The following is a 20,233-nucleotide window of genomic DNA, read 5'->3' on the forward strand; positions in this document are numbered from 1 at the left end:
TTTTTATTATTATTTTGCTTTCTCCTTTTGTCTGCAACTTGTTTTAGCTCAGATAGATCAGTGTCTCTGGCCTTGAACCAGATATTTTATTAATGAAACTCTTTGTATGAAAACTATTGTCTACTGTCTGTTGGCATGTACTAGCACATTGCTAGCACAGTCAGTCCTTTTTTAAGCTAAATAGGTTCATTTGATTTGTATCTTTAGAGTGAATCAATATAATCATCTGCAATTGTTAGTGATGATTTTTCTTTTAATAGAAGTTAAATAGCTTATAAGTAATAGTAATATTACTATTAATTAATAGATCTATTAGATAGATCTATTAATAGATATTAAGTAATAGATCTCTCTATCTGTTAGGTAGATCTATTAATAGATATTAAGTGATAGATCTCTCCCAGTGGTTTGTACTTGGAAGTGTTTGATGTAGTACAATTTGGTCAGGAACTCTCCCCTAGACCTTAATTTATAAGTCTCTTGTTTAGAATCCCTAACCTGTATTTTGGCAGACAGAGTTAGGTAGTCAAATTACTACAGAAACACTGTATTTTTCCAACTACTACTTCTGGATCTACAGTCAGTTTTTGGGACTCATGTGGGACACAGGAATGTGCATGAACAGTAAATATCTGTTCAGGAGTTTTTCTTGCCTCACACAAAGTTATCTCTATGCTTAGCAAAAATATTACCTGATTTAACAATGTGTATCACACGTTTGTACTTCAAACACCATCTTCTTTTTTGACTAATGTTCCAGTTCTTCCTGATTGTTACTGGCATTTTTCTAGAAGAGCACCAATAGTCCAGAAATCACTTCGAGTAATTTTTATCTCCAAAAAAATTTTACTATTTTTATTCCATTTTTGCTCAGGCCCTGTCATGGAAAACCAATAAAGATAGAGAGGTTGATATTCCTAACTTCAGCTTAGTGTGTATCTAATGCATATAACAATAGCATTTCATAATGGATTTTTGGATAGTAAGAGACCAGCAGAAGACAAGAGCAACAAAAGATGTTCTTCCAACTAGCACGTTTTCTCTTAGATTTTTGTACTGTTCTATTTTTTAATATTTGGAGTAATTTATTGTCATTACCTTTTAAAAGACTGCCTCATCATGAATAAAATTTAGTGAAATCATACGTAAAGTAGTTGTAATTACTCCTGTAATGTAAAGCATTGAGTTGTAGGAACATAAAGGAGAGTGTGCATGGTTTAACAGACATGACATTGACATAGGAACTAGGAAATCATAATTTATTATTCCATGTCTGTCATTCCCATGTGCCAGGACTGAAAGCCACAGAAATAAATCCCTCTGGAGCCATTGGTGCTCACGTACTAATTACACATGCACATTTAATTCCATCATTTCATTACTTTTGACATGGTGCTGGAGATGAAATCATTGAGTCATTTGTAGGTAGTGTTACTTTGATATTCAGTATGAAAACCATAACGTCAGGCAGAGTGAGACTTATCTATTCTTTTGAACTTTTTAAAATTGAAGTGCGTCACACAGTGTAATTAAGATGATATGTAAGTGCTAACTGTGATTACCAATAAGGGGTTGCATATTAGCTTTAATGACTTATTTTTTGCTGGAATCGATTTCATAAAATTTTGGATCCTTTTGTCTGTTGGGAACTTGTAATGATTTTTAAAAAAATATAAATTGCATGAAAGAAAGAAATAGGAACAGCTGTTTTATGGCCTAAACTCTGTACACGTGCTGTCATGTGGCACCAAGCCCTTTTCCCAGAGGTAGATCTTGTGCACCCAGACTATCCTTTTGAGATGTTTTACATATGTTAGCATGTGGGCATTTGTATAACCATATCTTGCATCAATGGGTTCAGCAGTTATCCTGGGAAATAAACTGCTCTGACTGTAGATCGAACTACCTCAGGGCTCCAAAGTCAGTTCTGGCACAGAGCACTCCAGTTCAGTCAAGCTTTGCAGAACGTTTGCTGCAGCATTTTCAAAACCTTCATTAAAACTAATGGAACGTTACTTTTGAAACCTGTGATCCCTTCAACAGAATTTAGTAGAGTTTGCTACTTCTATATCAAGCAAATAATGATTTTTAAAGACAGAATTGTATTTTCATTTGCCAAAAGTTGTTTCAATAATTGTGATATTTTAGTTCTAAATAGTGCTTAATTTATCCTGAGATGTTAATCAAGTTGAAGTAGCTTGTATATAAGTAACTTTTTTATAACAAACAAACTTAAATTCATTTATGTCCTGTAAAAAAAAAAAATGAAGTAATTCCACAGAATCAATGCAGTATAAGTAGTTTCTATCTAAATCTAGGATTCTTTTTCTGTTATATTCTTCTGAGAATTAGTACCTTATGAACTTTAACACCATCTTTTCAGCCTATTCTAACAGAATATTGAAGTAAACAGTATATAAGATTTGGCACAAGCAGTGTTCTTTTCCTGAATTTTCTTACATGAGTTTATAATCTCCCCTGCATTATTCGATCTTTGAAGTTAGTTGTTAACTACTTAACTGAATGTGAAAGATGTCTAATTTGTTCTGTGCTGATGGTGGGAGACAGTTTAAGTACACAAGCAAGGCAAAGTTAGTGGTTGCTTCCACACACTCCCCCGTGGCTGGCAGGATCCAAGAGAGCGAGTCCAGCACTGAAGTGAGATTATATGGAGTCCTTGTCATATGACTGACCGTGATGTTCCCTGGGACATTCAGTCTTCTTTTGTGAGCAGCAGATTCGTCAAAATTATATATGCTTAACATGATGTTACAATGTGGAATACTGATAGCAAAATTACAAAATTGCAAAACCATGACACAGTAATAAGTCTCCTAACAGCTCTGAAGTTTGATGTCTCTATTTTAGAACGGAAAGCTCATATGCGCAAAATCTACCCATTCCCTCCCCCTCCCCCCTTCCCCCCCACCTTCCACACACACACAGTTCTGCAGTTGAACTAAAATCCTGTGTTGCTATCATACTCACATTTTGCCATCATTCCTCAGTACTTGCTGCTTTTCATTTTCATCCTCTAATGTGTAACGGTTAGCTGTGATTAGACAAATGTTTATAGTCCAGATTCTGATTCCTGATTGGACAATCAGAATATATTGCGTTAGGTTGCTAGTGAACATAGTTTAAGCTATTGTTTCAGAATTTCTTTACTACAAATATTTCATTGTGCTTGCTTACAGTAGACTGTATTTGGGAATACTTCTTTCAGGTAACTAAGTCATCCACATACTTGCAGAGAGCCAACATTATAACTTAAAGCAGACTGTTATTTTTCTTCTTGTTTGAGAATATCTTTGTATAAAATATATTTTTGTATCTACTTTACTGAGTTCCCTGGGGAGTCCATTCTTTTACAGCTCTTTCAAGTGAGCAGAGCAGAGGCAGTGGGAGGCAAATACAGGATGTTTATGGGAAGATGTGCAAATAGCTGTGCAGCGTGCAAGCAACTGTGGAGAAAATTAAAAAACAACAACAACAACAAAACAACAGTTCATATCAGGAGCAAGATGAGATGCTAATCTCAGATCTTCAGACCTCAGACACATCCTATTTATAAGGTCTTCAGGTGTTAAGAGAAAGTCTGTTCGCATCAGGTGGAACATCACTACCTGCATACTTCTCCAATTTAGTTTATATGTGTCCATAAGATGTAGGTCATTCTGAGAAAGTATTTACATAAGCTACGATCAGAATTCACATCTTAATGAATATCAGAAATGGCTCAATTTCAGTTCCAAAGTAAACATCTTCATCTGAAAATCCTTACTTGCAATCTCCAGCCATTTGTATTTGTTGTCTATCTGCATTATTCCTTCACATGGTGGATTGTGATGAGACAAGACAGATTTTAGGTAACTATATTTTATGTTATACTGACAGAATGAAATATATCTTGCACTGCAGTCAGGGAAGAGATTTATTTTTTTTAATGATTCTTGTTATTGATACATGTAAAGGAAGCAGACATAACTCTCCATAGAGTACATTTCCACTAATCATACTGGAGGTCAATAGGTAAAAATGGTTGTAGTAACATTTGCAGGAGACACTCGCAAATGTTATATGAAGTGATTCAAGTCCCTGACATCAAGTAGGGACACAGAAATAGTGAGGATGCTGAAATCTGTTACTTTGGTGCTTACTGATGATAGTCTTGCCCTTCCACCTCTGAGGTTACCATTTCAGCAGTGTAATCCCCAGCCTTCCCTGTAATTTGAGTATCAATGTCATGTTAACTACATTGTACTTTGTATTGCTTTCTAATGTAATAAGAGAACTGGTCCAGAAGGCATTTCACCATGATTAAGGTGAAATATCTATCACAGCTACAGAATAGTGTTTTTGAAAGATTTATAAAAATATGTATGCTGTAAACAAACAAAAAACCTGATGGCTCTCAGAATATATCTAACCTGTAAAGCATTGTTACTATATTCTCACTTATTCTAATAGATTCATTTTCTCATTCCAGTAAAATGCTGTTGTTCCTTTGCTAAAAAGTACATCATGGTTAGATAGATTGTGCCCATCAGCTCTTGGGTGAAATTATCCGCTGCAACCTTTTATTTATTACTATTAGATATTTGATCTAGTCTTGGGGATTAAAATCTTGAATCTCTGCTTTTGTTTAATGTAGATTTAAGGTTGAACTGCCATGTAAGTTCCAACTTGGAAAAGATCAATGCATTGCTTAGCTCAGATCTGCAGTTGACCAGTTCATTTGCTTTTGTAGAGGCATTGTGTAGTCCACAGCCATCAAAAAAGCCAACCATACTTTCCTCTCTAGCATGACCACAGAGGTAGGAAGGATGTGTTTGCAGGTGAACTCAGATAATTTTTTCTCAGCATGGATTATGAAGCAGAAGTCAAGGAGAACAATGCCTTTTAGCCTGAGTGTGATATCTTACAACCATTGAATTAGACACTTAAAAAAGAATCTCAGAGACCTAGAAAAGTGTGCTTTTACTAAATCCAATGAAATGATATTATTATTTGTAATGCCAGTAACCAAAAATCATAAAACCATGACAGCATGTACAAGATTAACAAAAACACCCACCAGATCTAGGTCAGAGTGATTTTTATTGATAGTTTTTAGCTAAATCTCTTACAAGCTTTCCTTAAAATCCCATGCATCTATTTCCTGAGGGAAAAAATAAAAATAAAAATCATTATTTCAATGACAAGCCATTCTTACATTTAAATAGCAAATCAGTGATATCTTTCCACTTGTGTTGTATTTTACATTAAGGTAATTCTGTTACTTAGAAAAAAATTGTTTGTGAATCAGCCTTCTTGGTGCTGTCTGAGTTACCATTAGAGATCAGAGTTCTTAAGAGGTACCAGGAACGTAGAAACTATTGCAGTCCTTTGACATACACATGTATCCCAGGCTAAACTAGGTGAACTAATGTATTTGAAATCTCTTGTGTGTGATTTTTAGTCTTGCATTACCACTTAGCAAAGTCAGACTTGCAAACAGATTATGAAAGCCAGTTAGCTCAGAATAGAGCTATGATTTTGGAAAAGACTTTATAGACCACATCCTCATCTGACAGAACTTGGCTTGGCTGAGTGGAACCAGGCCAGCTTTCTGCAGCCAACACTCATAACCTTTTGTTTTCTTCTCTCATGAGTACATAAAACTTAGCAGCTACCCATGATGTCTGTATAGGAGCTGTCAGGGTCGTGGTACCACAAATGGTAAAAACAAACAAACAAACAAAAAAACCTAAAAAATACAGTACTATACAAAATTCATTTAGTGAAACTTCTTCCATTTTATTCTTTTGTAAAAAATAAATTAGGAGACTTAAATAAGAACAAGAAAATACTCTTAAAAAGTTTGTATTATTATTTAGTTTCAAGTGGAAGCTTTGCTGTCCTGAAAAAAGCATTCATTTTAACTACACTTAGTGAGAGCTGGCAATGGCTATTTAAAACTGTGATTCTTGTTCCTTCTTTTCATACATCAGAGTCCTACGCAGACTGTGAACCTTCCTGTCATAAATTCATAGATAGTTCAGCTCCATAATTTAGAATGGACTGAGCAACCATCTGCAGAAACATCTGCAGTAAATAGCTATAAGGCTAGGAAATAATCTAGATATTCATGTGGATCCTGCTTTCTACATTTACTTTTGCTTACTTTTCAATGCTTTTGGAACAGAAAAGAAAATGAATGAAACTACTGAACTCAAGAATAGTTTAGGAAAATACAATTCATCCTCACTGATCTTGAATTGTACATGGACAGAGCAATAAATGCACATTCTAGTTTGAGAGTAATATCTAGATAGCTTGCTGCAACGTTCAGCAAAAAGAGATTTCTGGTGTAAAAATGCTGTTATATTCTAAAACAACTATTGCACTGACTAATGATATCAATAAGTCATTTAATTAAATATATGACTAAAGAAAAATTCCTAGAGAAAATAGGGTGAAGTATAAAAAAGGAATAAGAATACCAAAGTAATGTCATGATACTATGATTTACATTTTTAAAAGGTTACACATGAATAAGTTATTATAGTAGAAACATTAAAATGACAAGAATAGTACAAAAGAATTCATTTAAAGTATCATTAAAAAAAAAAGCAAAAATAAATAAAGGTGATGTCCCGTCTTTTCCTTCTTTAATGTGTTATTACATCCGTAAATCTCTTGAGAGAACAATCGATAATAGGGTAGAATAATATACGGGAGAATTTAGAGGATTTTAACATTGAGCATGACAATGTAAATTTCCTTTATCAGCTTCATTATCTTTGTTTGAATACAAACATTTGCGGATGAATTACAAGGTAAATGAATGTAAAAAATGGGAATTACAGAGCATCTTCTGCATGGGGGTCATGATAATTACCAGATATGTGCCAGATTTCCTAGAGATAGTTATGGATAAGGCTGCTCTTTGACATTTTATTCATCCCTCCTTTTCTTCCCTGCTTACTTATAATTCTGCAGAGCACACATGAAGAGCTCTATCTGCTTTGGTGACATTCTGCATTCATTTTGAACAGGGATGAGTCACTTCAGTAGATTCATATGCTCAATTTCTCCTGCCTAGTTATAATATGATGAGTAACTGGGCCCAGGAAAGCACAGAGTAGAGCTTGCATGGTTTCAACTTTCTGTGAACCAGCAAAGTGAATAAATGTTACGTCTTTATGGCATTATTCACTGATCAAATTTGTAGCCATGAATAAGCAAGTTCAGATTCCATATAACACAATGGAACAACTGTGGAAATGCTGTAAGAAAAGAGATAAGACAGCCACAAGAAAGTGTAGCTTGTCAAGGTATATGCTGCAGTACATACATATTAATTCCATAGTATTTTATTACTTATGTCATTAAAAATGACAGCAACAGTGTTAATAGAGCATTATTTCCTAGGAGCAAATTAGTCCCCCTAGAGACAAACATGGGCTAATTACCTGTTTACTATACGGTGGCTGGTTAGAATATGTAATTACTTTTCCTAATTTTTGAGAAAGCACATATATATATTAGTATAAAAATGAGTGAAAAGTAATTTTTTATCTAATTTCTTACAGATCTTTTCCTTTTACTCGATATAGTAGAATATATTTAAAAAACCCCACACCTTTGCTAATACAAGTACTATGGTTTTCTGTACTCTTCTGTTTTCTTTACTTCTAAAATAACTGTTTTCCTGAACAATATGATATCTTTCTCACTACGTTCATGAGTTCAGATCAGTTCAGATCTTACTTTAATGAAATCATTCTATTCATTTTGAAACTGTTCAAAGCTCTTCTGTACTGCTCTGGAGATCTGAAGGAGGAAAAAGAGGACTTTCTATGGGGGCAGGATTTACAGAGGAAGCAGGCAAAGACTGTTTTAAGGCTGTTTTCCACATTTCCTCAGAAGAGGTATCCATGGAAATCTAACTCAGCTAATAGCTATGTTACCATTTTGGCAACTTGCCTGCCTGGTAAGGAACTATCATTTAAAGAGATTCTAATAGGAAGCCATAGCTTAAGTCTGTCCAATAGAGTGACAGACTTCACTAATGCTCTGGAGTTCTCTGTCTTGTCAGTGCATCGTTTTCAGGGTCTGGTGCTCTGCTCTAGTGAAGCAGGGTTGGAGACAGGGAAAAGAGCACCCACTGGATTTTCTTCATTTCCCGTGGATTTTACTATAATAGAAACCCACAGTAACTCAACTTTTGTTTCTTTGTTTCTTTATTTTTTTATTCTATCTCTGTAGAGGAAAAAACAAACAAACAAACAAACAAACAAAAACAACAAAAAACCAAAACAAAACAAAAACAAAAAAAAACCTCTCAGTTATTTGATTGTATTGAAAACATATATATTTTAATATAAAAAGTAATTTTATAATAGAAAAGAAGCAGAAAATCCAGTTTTCTCAATCCAATACTGTGGATGCTTCTAAATCAACACACATTCTGCCATCTAGTGACCAAAAGAAATTGTACTGACCATCTGCAAGTGTGATGAGAAACCCCAAATACTGCTACTTCTGAACACTTCATTATTATCTTTGTAAGGGTAACTGTACAAAGGGCTACAAAGAAATGAAATATGTAGGAAGCTTTTTCAAACACTTGGAACTCTGCAATTAATTACATTTGTTGAAATCAGTTAATTGTTCCATTCAAGAATAGCTGAAACAAATGGTTCTTTATATATATCTATAGCCCTCTTCTTTCTGTCTTCCCCCTGTGCTACATCATTCCCTTCCCCTGGGACTTACATCAGCATTTTACATAATCTCTGAGAAAAAAACATTTCTGAATCAGCACAGTTAGTATGGCATACTACTGCTACATGAGCAGTCCACACAGTTTTCATGAATGCACATTCCGGCTACAGGGCCTTTAACATTTGTTCTATTATCAAGAAAAACTGATAACACTCATTTCACGATTTAGAGTTCAGGAGTGTATAGGATAGTAGAGGGAACACTGTCCAAGTGCTGCAGGTGAGGGAAGGAAATTACTTTTTTGTGTAATGCCTTTTTTGGAGAATCAGTCACCTCTTCTTGCTTCTAAGGTTCTGGTCAGCCTTCAGGAAGCCTCTGACCATCTCACCTTCCACAAGGGTCAGTAAAAGCAGAGGATGATCAGCAACTCTGAGAGATTGCTTTACATTTTACAAACCCTGAAGTAAGCCCAGAGGTCTCAGAATCACTTGTTTTTTAGTTCAACTATTCATTCATACTGTCATCACCAAGTATCATGCTCAAAAAGGCTTTTTTTGTTTTTGTTTTCTTTGTTTGTTTGCTTTGTTGTTGTTGGGTTTTGTTTTTTGTTTTTTTTTTCTTTAATGCTGTTGTGTACTGTGCCATTAGGAACACCACAATTCATACTGAATGATATGCCTATAACCAGATCAATACATTCACACTATGAAGTTCCACTGAAATATTATATAAAATAAGCATAAGAGCCAAACCAACATTACCGATAACATCATTTTATAGCCAAGGTTTATATGTAACTACCTTACAACTATTATTAAACAGCCTAAGCATAAACTCTGTTTGACATGTACCTTAATTTTAATGATTATCCACTTTGTCAAAAAGAAAACACTAGTCATTGGTGAGTAAAACATTGTAAAGCCAATATTTTCCTTTTGTATTGCTCAGTTTTCCTACTTTGCATTTTTATACTATTAACAGATGTTTTTTTTCTTCTTTGTTCCTACAGAGAGCACATGGCACCTCTCTTCTCTCCTAAAAACCTACATTGGCCGCAAGATTTTAGCTTCTCTAAAAACTAAAAAGGTTACTCAATAGGAATAAAAATTCCCATAACATAACATAAACATAAAGGTAAAGCCAATGAGACTACAGATAAGAGTTGCTGTACATGACACTCAACTGTAAACTTTGGGATTTCAGAAAAGCCTTTTTTTTTTTTTTTTTTTTTTTTTTCTTTCCAAAAAGCCAAGGAAGTTGGTTATGTGTCAGAGTAATATATAAAATGAAATTATATACCACAGACATGTCAAGATATATGCATAAAATACTTTTGAGTGTTGTTCCATTGTGTACAGTTGAGGAGATAAAGAATATGCTTCCTAATACTGGAAACATTTGCACTTTAACAGCTACCAAAGGACCACTGACAGGGTAAATTACTTGATGAGTTAACTCAACCTCAGATTTTCTACCACAAATGCTTGGAATATTCTATGATTTGTTATAACTCACCACCTGGTTAAAATGATCCATTCAAGGTTCCCCATAGTGCTGTGTGTTCTTTACATTTATTTCTCTGTGAGCTTTATTCTGATGCAAGCAGATTGTGGTATTAAGAATGTATAAAGACAATGACAACAAAACAGAAACGTTAAAAGACTTTAATATTTCCAGGCCTAACTTACTGTCCTATTAGCTGGTTCTGTCTGCTGCTGAAAAGATTCATTGACCCACTTTATTTAATGAAACAACATGGCCAATATCAGTGGATTACTGTTTGAAATAAATTCAGAAAATGCCTGTCTTTTTTCATGCAAGTGAGTTAGGAGAGGCATCCACAAAATAATTTATTCAGAAACTGATATCTTCAGAAACTTTTTTTTTTTTTTTTTTTTTTTTTTTTTCCTGGGTTTAAAAACATGTTTTCAGCAGCAGGTGCTAGTTAAGAAGAATGAGAACAACTCCTTTCCTCGGAATCTCAGATCAAACACTGAATATTATATTCCAGACATTATGTTATAAATCATATTGACCTGACTGTACTCAACATTTCAATGCCAGATACCATCTGGTAAGATGTCCCCTCTCACCTTTTCCACACAAACAGGTCCTGAAAACTGCGGTGACATTTAGTCACATTTGAGCTGGCTTGAGTTAAAAGGTTTATTCATCTCAGAAAGCATTTAAATACTTTCCTCTGTGAAGTATTAAGGGAAAAAACGTGTAACTGGTTTGTCCTCTACATTTGTTATTTAGATAGAATATGAAGAAGAAAGGTTTTTTTCTATTTATTGTGAACTTACAGCAGTCACTTAAATAAGACATTTCATTATAAAATGTTTCATAAAAAATGCAGTACTTCTGAGCTTTAAAGATGAAACAATTTTCTAAGCACAGTTTGTACTTATGTGCAGAAACTGGATGTTTCTGATCCCATTACGAAAATGTACTTGACCCTTATTTTTCTTTTCTTATGAGACCTGAATATTAACGAAGCCTTTAAAGTCCTTGCTCATGCCAATGCAGGGTATTTCCTGTTACTGTTTTTGTTCTAATGCAGCATTTGGTTAAAAACTTTGGATGAATATGAATGTTGAGAGCTCTGCATGAGTCTGGTTCCATTATTTAACAAAATTGTTCAAGAAGTGTTTTTGATTCCTATGAAACATTTATATATATTTTTATATATTCACTATATAAATGCTTAGTATGTCAGAGATAGATTAGATAAGAAAAAATGCATCAAAAAGTGCATCTTAAAGGCCATCAATGAAAGTAATGAAACTGAGTTGAATGTGCAAATTAAAAATGTTTTGTTACCAAATGGGAAAATAAAAGAGTCAAGGTGTAATAGCTGCTGCATCAACAAATCCCATTTTATTTTGTCTGGTGATAATCATGAGCAGTAGTTCCATCACTGCAAATGGAACTCTGCTGGGGATAAACTTGATCAGCAGTCTCCCGAGGTTTCCTTTAGGGTCCAGTCCTGCAGAACGCTGAATGTGCAGCACACATCACCTCCCTTTAATGTTGTTGGAAAGCTGGTCTCTAGAAATGGTCTCCCGTGTTGTACTGTTTTTGTAACTTAAAAGGTAAAAAATAATTATTCTGCAGAATGATCGCAGACCCTCTAAATTGCCTAACAAGCCAGAAATGTCCGGGCAGCAAACTAAAGGCAAACACACCTCACTTTCATAGCCTTTTTGGTGGATCAACTGTGTAAAGCCTCTTATCATAGTATCATAGTATCATAGTATTGTGCGAGTTGGAAGGGACCTTAGAGATCATCGAGTCCAACTCCCGGGATTCGAGCCCTCTGTGTAGCAGAGCGGCACTTCTACCCCCTGCTCCACAGGGGGGATTCGAACCCGGGCCCCCTGGTGTTGCAAACGGGAATTCTACCGCTGCGCCACCGGGGCACACTCTTGTTCCTCATCATGTTGTTAATTACAGTTTAAATAGCCATCCGCATTACAACTTGTAGAAATTTCTAATATCAATTTGTAGTAGATTATCAACTGCAAATCTTGAATTATAAGAGATTTCCAACAGAATAAAAATCTGTCTTAGTGAGCTGTAGAAGACATGAATTTATAAAAATATATTCACAACATTTCAGAACACATGGACATGCACACATATATGTAGATGTATGTAATTATGTAATTATTTTGACATGTATTCCTTGGGTGTATTAAAAAAAAAAAGAGTGTTTAAATCTGAAACTATATTTTAGTAATTAGATTTTTTTTTTCAGGTTTTCTTTTTAGAGTACAAACTTCATTGCTCTTCTCAAATGAATAATTAAATTTGTACTTTAAGTGGTGCCATTAATGAATTTTTTCAAAGTGATGCACAGATTTGGAGAAATATATTAATTTGCCAGAAATGGGGAAAAAAAATCACCTCTCTCTGCTGATTGACCACTTGAAATTGTGTTTGATTTATAATTTTTCTCTAAACTGAAATAAGATTTTTCACTCATTTCAATGATTTATGGAAATAGTGTGTTGATTCTGTTTGTAGTATTTGTTAATAGCACTTACATCTTTTATAATGTTTTGCATCTTTTGAGGCAGGAAGGTAAGTTTCATTATCTTCACAACTTTACAAATTGAGAAGAATTTTGTATTTGCATTTGCCATGTTACGCTCCAGCAGAAGGGTATACTTTAATCTTTCTATTTCCAGTGCTTCCGATGCCTTCTGCCTCATCAGCAGCTTCATGTATCTGTAGTTGAAACACCTTCAGTGTTAGTCCACAGGTCTGAACTCATGATACCTAAAACAGAGTGCCACCAGAAACTGAATATTTTACACCAAGCTGCAGACAGTTGTGTGTACTTGGGAAGACCAGTGGGAAGTGTGTGAAAGAGGCACGTGCCCCTGATTAAGTGCAAGGGATGCTCAATTTTTCATCAAAGAAAGGAAAATGGACTGTGATGTAGAAGACAGGATGTTTGTACAGGACCAGACAGAGAAAATGACAGCAGCAGTAGAATAAAAATTGAAGCGCTCTTGTCTCCCACACTGTGAATCTTTCTACATAATTGATTTTTACACTGTTTTCCCCATTAAAACCAATGAGGACTTCTTCTTAAATACTGAGAGCAAGATATAATCTATGCTCTGCATAACCAAGAGTTTTTCAGGAATGAAATAATTCAAAAACACTTCTGTGGGATTCAACCTAAAAAATGAAGCACTTCATTGGCTTAGTTATTGATTTCGCCATTCCCAAAGATGACATGTTTTCTCTGTTGAAGGCTTCATCAGCCTGAAAGACAAATGCAGAAATAAATAGAAGTCCTCTGGAGGACAGGCTATGTTGAAGAACAGCAGAGTCTAGCTCTGTCACAGTCATTTTCTGGTGTGGACTGCACTAAGTCAAACTATAATAATAAAGTGTCTGCATTTGAATAATTGGTTTTGTCACATGTCAAACAGCTCGTGTATAGTATGTATCAGTACACTGATCATTGATTCATAGAGTAAATTCATGTTTAAGAATCTGCAGACGTAAATTGAAGTATTTATTAAAAGCTGAGTGTAGCAAAGCTAAGTTGATGATAACTGCCATGATCATTTGCCTGAATCTTATCTCCAGCTTCCAGGTATGTTTAGGAACATATTGCATGAGACAGTATGTGACTTTTGAAAAATGTCTACACACAAGCTTTCATAAACCTTTATTCTGTCTTTAGAATTTGGAATGATGGGAGATCATACAATTAAAAGTCAGCGACCTCGATCTGTTCATGAGAAAAGGGTCCCTCAGGAACAAGCTGATGCTGCTAAATTTATGGCACAAACTGGTAATACATCAGTTACATTTTTTCTATTTACTGTTGTTAATTTTAGCAAAACCACTGCATGTTTCCATAATCTTTTGCTGCATATTTGTCAGTTTTCTAAGCTGATACTTTTTTTGAACCATTTTTTTGTTTTTTGTTTTTTTTGTTTTTTCACCAGTTAAAGTCCATAAATAAAGTAGCCGAGAATCAGGTACAAAAACATGCACTGTGAATGTGGATACTGAATTGTGTCATGTAAGCGTGAACTTTAGTAATAAAAGCAGTCTCATATGTACAAGACACAAGACAGCTTACTCTGACTTTTTTTTTTTTTTTTTTTTTTTTTTTTTCAGAGATGATGTTAAAAGCATTCTCCAGAATTTCTATATACATAGACTAAGGTCTAATCCCACCTTTAGCCACTTATCAAATTAATTAATTACTAGGATGACTTTAAAGTCCCTACATACAGCGTTTATTATCCTTGGCCCTGCACAATGCTCTATTATGTAGTTTCCAGATTCATAATTGCTAAATGAAATTGGCTGTAAGTAGTTTATAATTGGATGTGCAAATTATCTAACAGTTTTTCATCTAAAATATATTTTCTGTTTCTTATTTGAACACAGGAAACTGCATTTCCTTTAGATTAAAAATACCAAAATGATATTACAAATCTGAGTTGAAGTTACAAAAATATTTGTTTGTCAGCATTTACCACAGCTACCTGTGAAGTCAATGACAATTTTTTAATGAGGAGGTGAATTAAACTCTAATGCACCAAAATTATTCCTCCTTTCGACATAGGTAATGGTCTGTGTATCTGCTGGCAAAATCTAACATTTTAATGGTTCCCTATGCACTCCATTCCAGTAAACTACTGCATTAAAAACCTTGTGCCCCATAATTATTGTATGGATTTGAAACAACTTTCTCTATATTCCAGTTACTAACCTAGAAAATAAGCCTGCATCAATCATATATAATGCCTTCAGTTTTATATTCACTTTAGTAAAAGAACTAGAATTGCATCTAGTTGTGTTGCATGTTGTCTTCCTTAGTAGAAAGGTGCTTTGCTTAACAGACTTGCAGAAATCAGTATGTAGAGTAATCTAAACACATCTGCATCTACAGTAGATATTTCTGGTAAAGAATTTTGACGAGGAAACAGACTGCTGTTTTCTCGTTATTAATCTATAGGACTACTTTTATAGCTAACTTCCAGTTGATACTTCTGTAATCAAAGACTTCTGAATGTCATGCATAAATGGAAGGAGGGAGCCAAGAAACCCCCTTGATCATCATACAGTTATTGTGGACAAGTAGAACTTATTACTTACATGCCTAGCTCAGACTTATAATGTTAGTTGCTTACTGCATAGAATAACACTTTTGCTCTTATGCTGCTTCTTGAATTCATACAATTACTATAAAAATAAGTAAGAGGATCTATTTTATTTCCTCATATAAATCCCTAAACCTTTAATATTATCAGGTAAAATAATTTCTTGTCATCCATTGTGGTGCATCTATTATGGGTGTTTAGAACTGGATCATAAATGCAGCATGTATACCATCACTTTCTGATATATTGTGTGTTGAGTGGGAGATGAATGAACAAAATTATACAGGCTTTCTGCTCTGAGAGCAGGTGAGATGTATCAGCAGAGCATATAAACTTTCATACCATAATTTGAGGAAATGTATCTTTTACATACTTTAGGTTAACACATTTTAAATAATATTCAGTTCTTTTTGGACATACTTACTAATTTTCATCTCTTCCTCATTTTGATTTTCCTTTGTAGAGCCCATTGCATATTTTCTTCACCTCTAATGCATTCATTTCCTTGTGATATAATTAATGTGATATCTTCTTAAACTGATTCATAAGGTTTTTCTAACATATTTAATGAATTTACCTAGATGCTAAGGAGACTAATAGCCTGTAAAATATCTTGTAAATTGATGCTATCTGAGTTTCAGGTTTCTTATAGTTTTAGTCTGTTTAATATTATATTTTGTGCAATAAGCAAACATGGAAATATGCAAAAGTGTTTGTATGACTTAAAAAGGTAGAGAGGCAGGGAGAACTTTCTTGGGACAGATATTTAGTTTGTAAGTGTTTAATACTGTTAGAAAAGTGGGCTTAATCCACTGGGAATATGACTTTTAACATGTGATATTAATAGATGCATTTTTCTTGTTTGTTTGGGAGTGATACAAGGCAGTATAAATTTTTGTCATATTGTGGAAATAATTTATTGTCCTATATTTGTTATTTTATGTTTGGACTGATCCTTCCCTTAGGTGTTATGGGATTTAGAGTGTATAATACAGGTAAGTGTTACACAGATCAATGAGGCCTCCCATACAGTAAGTTCTGTTTCCTCTTAAATACTGAGCAGCAGGTCAGAAGGAGAGCTTGGTAACCTGCCAACTATTAAATTGAGAATGTAGGTTTAATATGACATCACCATAAATCCAAGAGTTCTCAAATAACTGAAGCTCTGGAATGAAAATAAAAAGTAGCCCTTTTAAAATTATAAAATAAAAAGGGAAAAAAAAAAAAAAAAAAAAAAAAAAAAAAAAGAAGATGTGTCTATGTAGATGTATCTATACACATCTGTTTTGGAAAATAAAAATTCTATGAATTCTTGCTAAATTGAAAGAATGGACATTGGCCTATATCTGCAAAGATATTTTCCACCTTGAAGACAGATAAAAATCACACTGACAGCAAAATTTAATAATGGGAAAAATTTAAAATTACCAAAAAATATAAATGCATCTGGCAAAAGTAAGTGAAGTAATTGATTAGATGAATTTATGGGTTTTTAAAATTTCCTCTAATTTCACTTTTTTTTTTTTTTTTTTTTTTTTTTTTTTTTTTTTTTTCCACAAAAATCATGTTAGTGTGGAAGTTGTTTGTCTGGAAAAGATTAAAGCTTTCTATCATTTATATATGTTTTAGTATATTGCTGAATTCTAGCTTTTGTGAATGGACAGTACACACATACTCAGGACTTCTAATAATTTCAAAATTCACTCAGTACAGTCATGCTTCTTACATGCAGACTAATGCTCTTTTTCATCATATTCTGAAAGTTCAGGGCAACTTTTGTCATATTAGGAACTCAGACATTTTTTATTATTAATGCATCATTTCTGTATTTTATTAGCTATGTTTTGTCACCAAGTCTGTATAGGAGAATGGGTAATTTGCACTGAGTATGAGGCACATTGGTTTGACTTTTTCTGCTGTCTCACCGTTCATCAAAACCACTTAAAATGGCAAAGTCAGGCTTCAAATTTGTAGCAAAAAAAAAAAAAAAAAAAAGATTAGCCAGGAAACTCATAGTAATACAAGTGTGATTTACATATATTTTACAGTACAAACTATATAACTGTTTGTCTACCTGTTATTACCTCTAACGTGAACTCAAGTCATGTAGCAGTCTAAACAAAATGTTAACTATCCATCAGTAAAACGATTAAACAAGCAGTCAGTGATGAAATTTTCCTGTTGTTCTCCTAACAAATAAAGGAGTCGATATCACAGATCACTTTGGTGAACTCCTGTAGTTAAAACATCTCACCATGAGTCCTTGTTCATAGAATTTGTTATAAGTACATACATTTTTATAGCGGAAGGATTTGTGTGCTGATTTTAAAGTATTTTATGTTCTAAATGAATAAGCAGCACAGTTATTTTAAAACAATAAATAGCCTTAGAATTGCTTTTTAGAAGGCTCTCAGAAACAAGCATTTTACCCGGGTTTCTTGCTTGGTCTCTGGAAACAGAATAAAACAAAACAAAACAAAAATAGAATAACCACCTTGGACAAATGCTTTTAACAAAAGCACTGTTTCAACAAATAGAATAAAACTAGAATAAATTCTTGCAAGATAACCTCCAGAGTCTTACTGGTTTGCACACAATACCTTGGTTGTTACCAAAACTTTTGGAAGACATGAGATATTTCAAGATAATTGAAATTTTAAGTGATCTATTCAAAACTGAATTTTTGTCATTATTGTAAATCTGAATTTACCTATGATTGTAAAGCATAAAAAAAAATTGATTGAATAAAAGCCTTTAAAAAATCCGGGCTGTAAAGTAGGTTTTGTCTTGCTATATTTTACTGACTTTTAGTGGTAGAAGTGAACCTGAATCCAACATCCAAAGTTATCAGAACATTCACTTCAGTTTTCTTCTGATTACTTGTGCATTTTTTTTCTGAGAGTGCTCAAAAATTTTACTGTACATTATTGCTTTTGGGAAAGTAAATTAAGAAATGAGTGTAGTCATTTAATTTATAACACTTAAATGTTCTTGCTTGAATATTCAGGCAAGACGACCATCAAAATAATAATGATAATGTGCTCTGCATCAACAGTAAAAATCAACACAATTCAAAGATATTAGATTAACAAATTACATTCAGTTTTGTTCATTATACTTAAATCTTTCAATGTAATTACATAAAAATTAGAATAGCACATACTATAAAACAGGAATGAAAAACATTTTGCTGTTTTGATGTAGCCATTTAAAAATGAAAAATATTCCAAATTACAGACACGTAGTTTATCAGTTTCTTGGATAAATTGTTAATTGATGATTTTTGATTCACTGTTCCATTCTGACAGTTTTGAATGTAATGTTAAGTTGCTACACACAGTAATAAGTGCATTCATCAATTTAGAAGATCTATAGGTCAGAAGCAAAGAACAGAGCAGTTCTCAAATCAGTCTTTCCATTCCAATGTTCACGTTAAAATTTCATGAGCAAAGTACTCCTCTTTGCCAGGAAATTTCTCTCAAGTGCTAGACGACTCTCCTCCACTCAAAAAAAAGAAAAGAAATGAGGAGGTTGGTTTGGGGTTACTTTGAATCTAAATTCCCTTACTGGCAAAAGTGCTAAGAATTTTAATTCTGGAGTGAGAGGTATAAATATAAAAGATAGATCTTTTACCGTTCTAGAAAAATAGTTGTTTATGTTCTTAAAGTATCCTGAGGGTGATGTTGTTTCTAAAATGCTGAAGGGCACTTCATTCTTAGAAAGTCATAAATGATCCTAAGTGACCAACGTGTTTCTTTCTGACAGGAAGTATGAAACTACAGAATTTTAGGACTTTATTTTTTATTCATTGCACATTTTCACAGCCGCTTTACTCCATGAACTTTTAAACATTTATTTTGGCATATTAATTTTTTCTTTAATTTGCATAGGCAGACTATAATGAGTTTCAGCAAAAAAAATGTATCATTAATACTTATCCCTATATTCATGTTTGTTTGTTGTCTTGAATACAGGTGAATCTGGTGTGGAAGAGTGGGCCCAGTGGAGTACGTGTTCAGTTACTTGTGGTCAAGGGTCGCAGGTGCGAACCAGAACTTGTGTATCACCTTACGGGACACACTGCAGCGGCCCTTTAAGAGAATCAAGGGTTTGCAATAACACTGCCCTCTGTCCAGGTAGTGTTAGCAGCCAATAAATAAAATTGTGGATGTTTTTGAACTGTATAATGATAAGAATTTGAAATTATATTTTTTAATTATTATTATCATTTTTAATATGATTTTCTTAAGAGCACATGAATTAGAATACAGAAGTGTAATTCTATTCACCTATGAAATTTTATCATGTAAATTGTTATTTTTTATTTTCAGAACAGTCAATGTGTACAACAAAAGTCCTTTCTTCTGACAGCTTCAGATTTTTTTTACAAGTCTCTGTTCTGTTTTCCACTAAAAAAGAATAAAATACAAGGCGTAGCTTAAGTATAAAATATAAACTAGGGAAGAAGCCCAGATCACCAATATATAAGAAGCAGAAACTGTTTAACAGACAGTGTTAACACAGATAATTTGATTCTGAAATTGTTTATCCATTTAGAATACTGTCTTATAGGTAGTGGGCCAGACATTGTCCTCTGCACATTGATGTCTTCTTTTACATTAATCTGGCAAGTGTAGCAGTTACTGATCAGAGGAGGAAAGATGGGACAAAAACAATCCTCTTACATCTGACAAAAAGAAAAGGTCATCAGTATCTTGCATTACAGTTTTCTTACTCTTTTTGTCTCAGAGATCTGACAATAGTCAGAGTTCAGCAGTATTCTGAGGAGAAGAAACAAGTACATTCGATGTAGCTGCTGAAAGGACACACCTTGTTTCCTTAGAATCTGCTTATGGATATGATTTATCTAAGATGGGAAA

At 33.7% G+C, this 20,233-nt stretch overlaps 1 protein-coding gene across 8 annotated transcripts in view; it reads left to right on the top strand.

The window, feature by feature from the left end:
• The window catches only part of ADGRB3 (adhesion G protein-coupled receptor B3), a 439,215-nt gene that overhangs the window by 168,286 nt on the left and 250,696 nt on the right, over positions 1-20,233 (top strand). For 6 of the 8 annotated variants that reach the window (XM_072331126.1, XM_072331131.1, XM_072331127.1 and 3 more), the window contains exons 3-4: positions 13,919-14,029; positions 19,328-19,489. In XM_072331126.1, coding sequence (XP_072187227.1) covers positions 13,919-14,029; positions 19,328-19,489 — 273 coding nt within the window. Of the gene's footprint in view, positions 1-9,827; positions 9,847-13,918; positions 14,030-19,327; positions 19,490-20,233 lie in introns of those variants that run through there. The other 2 variants (XM_072331134.1, XM_072331133.1) reach the window with 2 other exon arrangements.

Source organism: Excalfactoria chinensis, chromosome 3 (assembly GCF_039878825.1).
Source record: "Excalfactoria chinensis isolate bCotChi1 chromosome 3, bCotChi1.hap2, whole genome shotgun sequence".
NCBI classification, from domain to species: Eukaryota; Metazoa; Chordata; class Aves; order Galliformes; family Phasianidae; genus Excalfactoria; species Excalfactoria chinensis.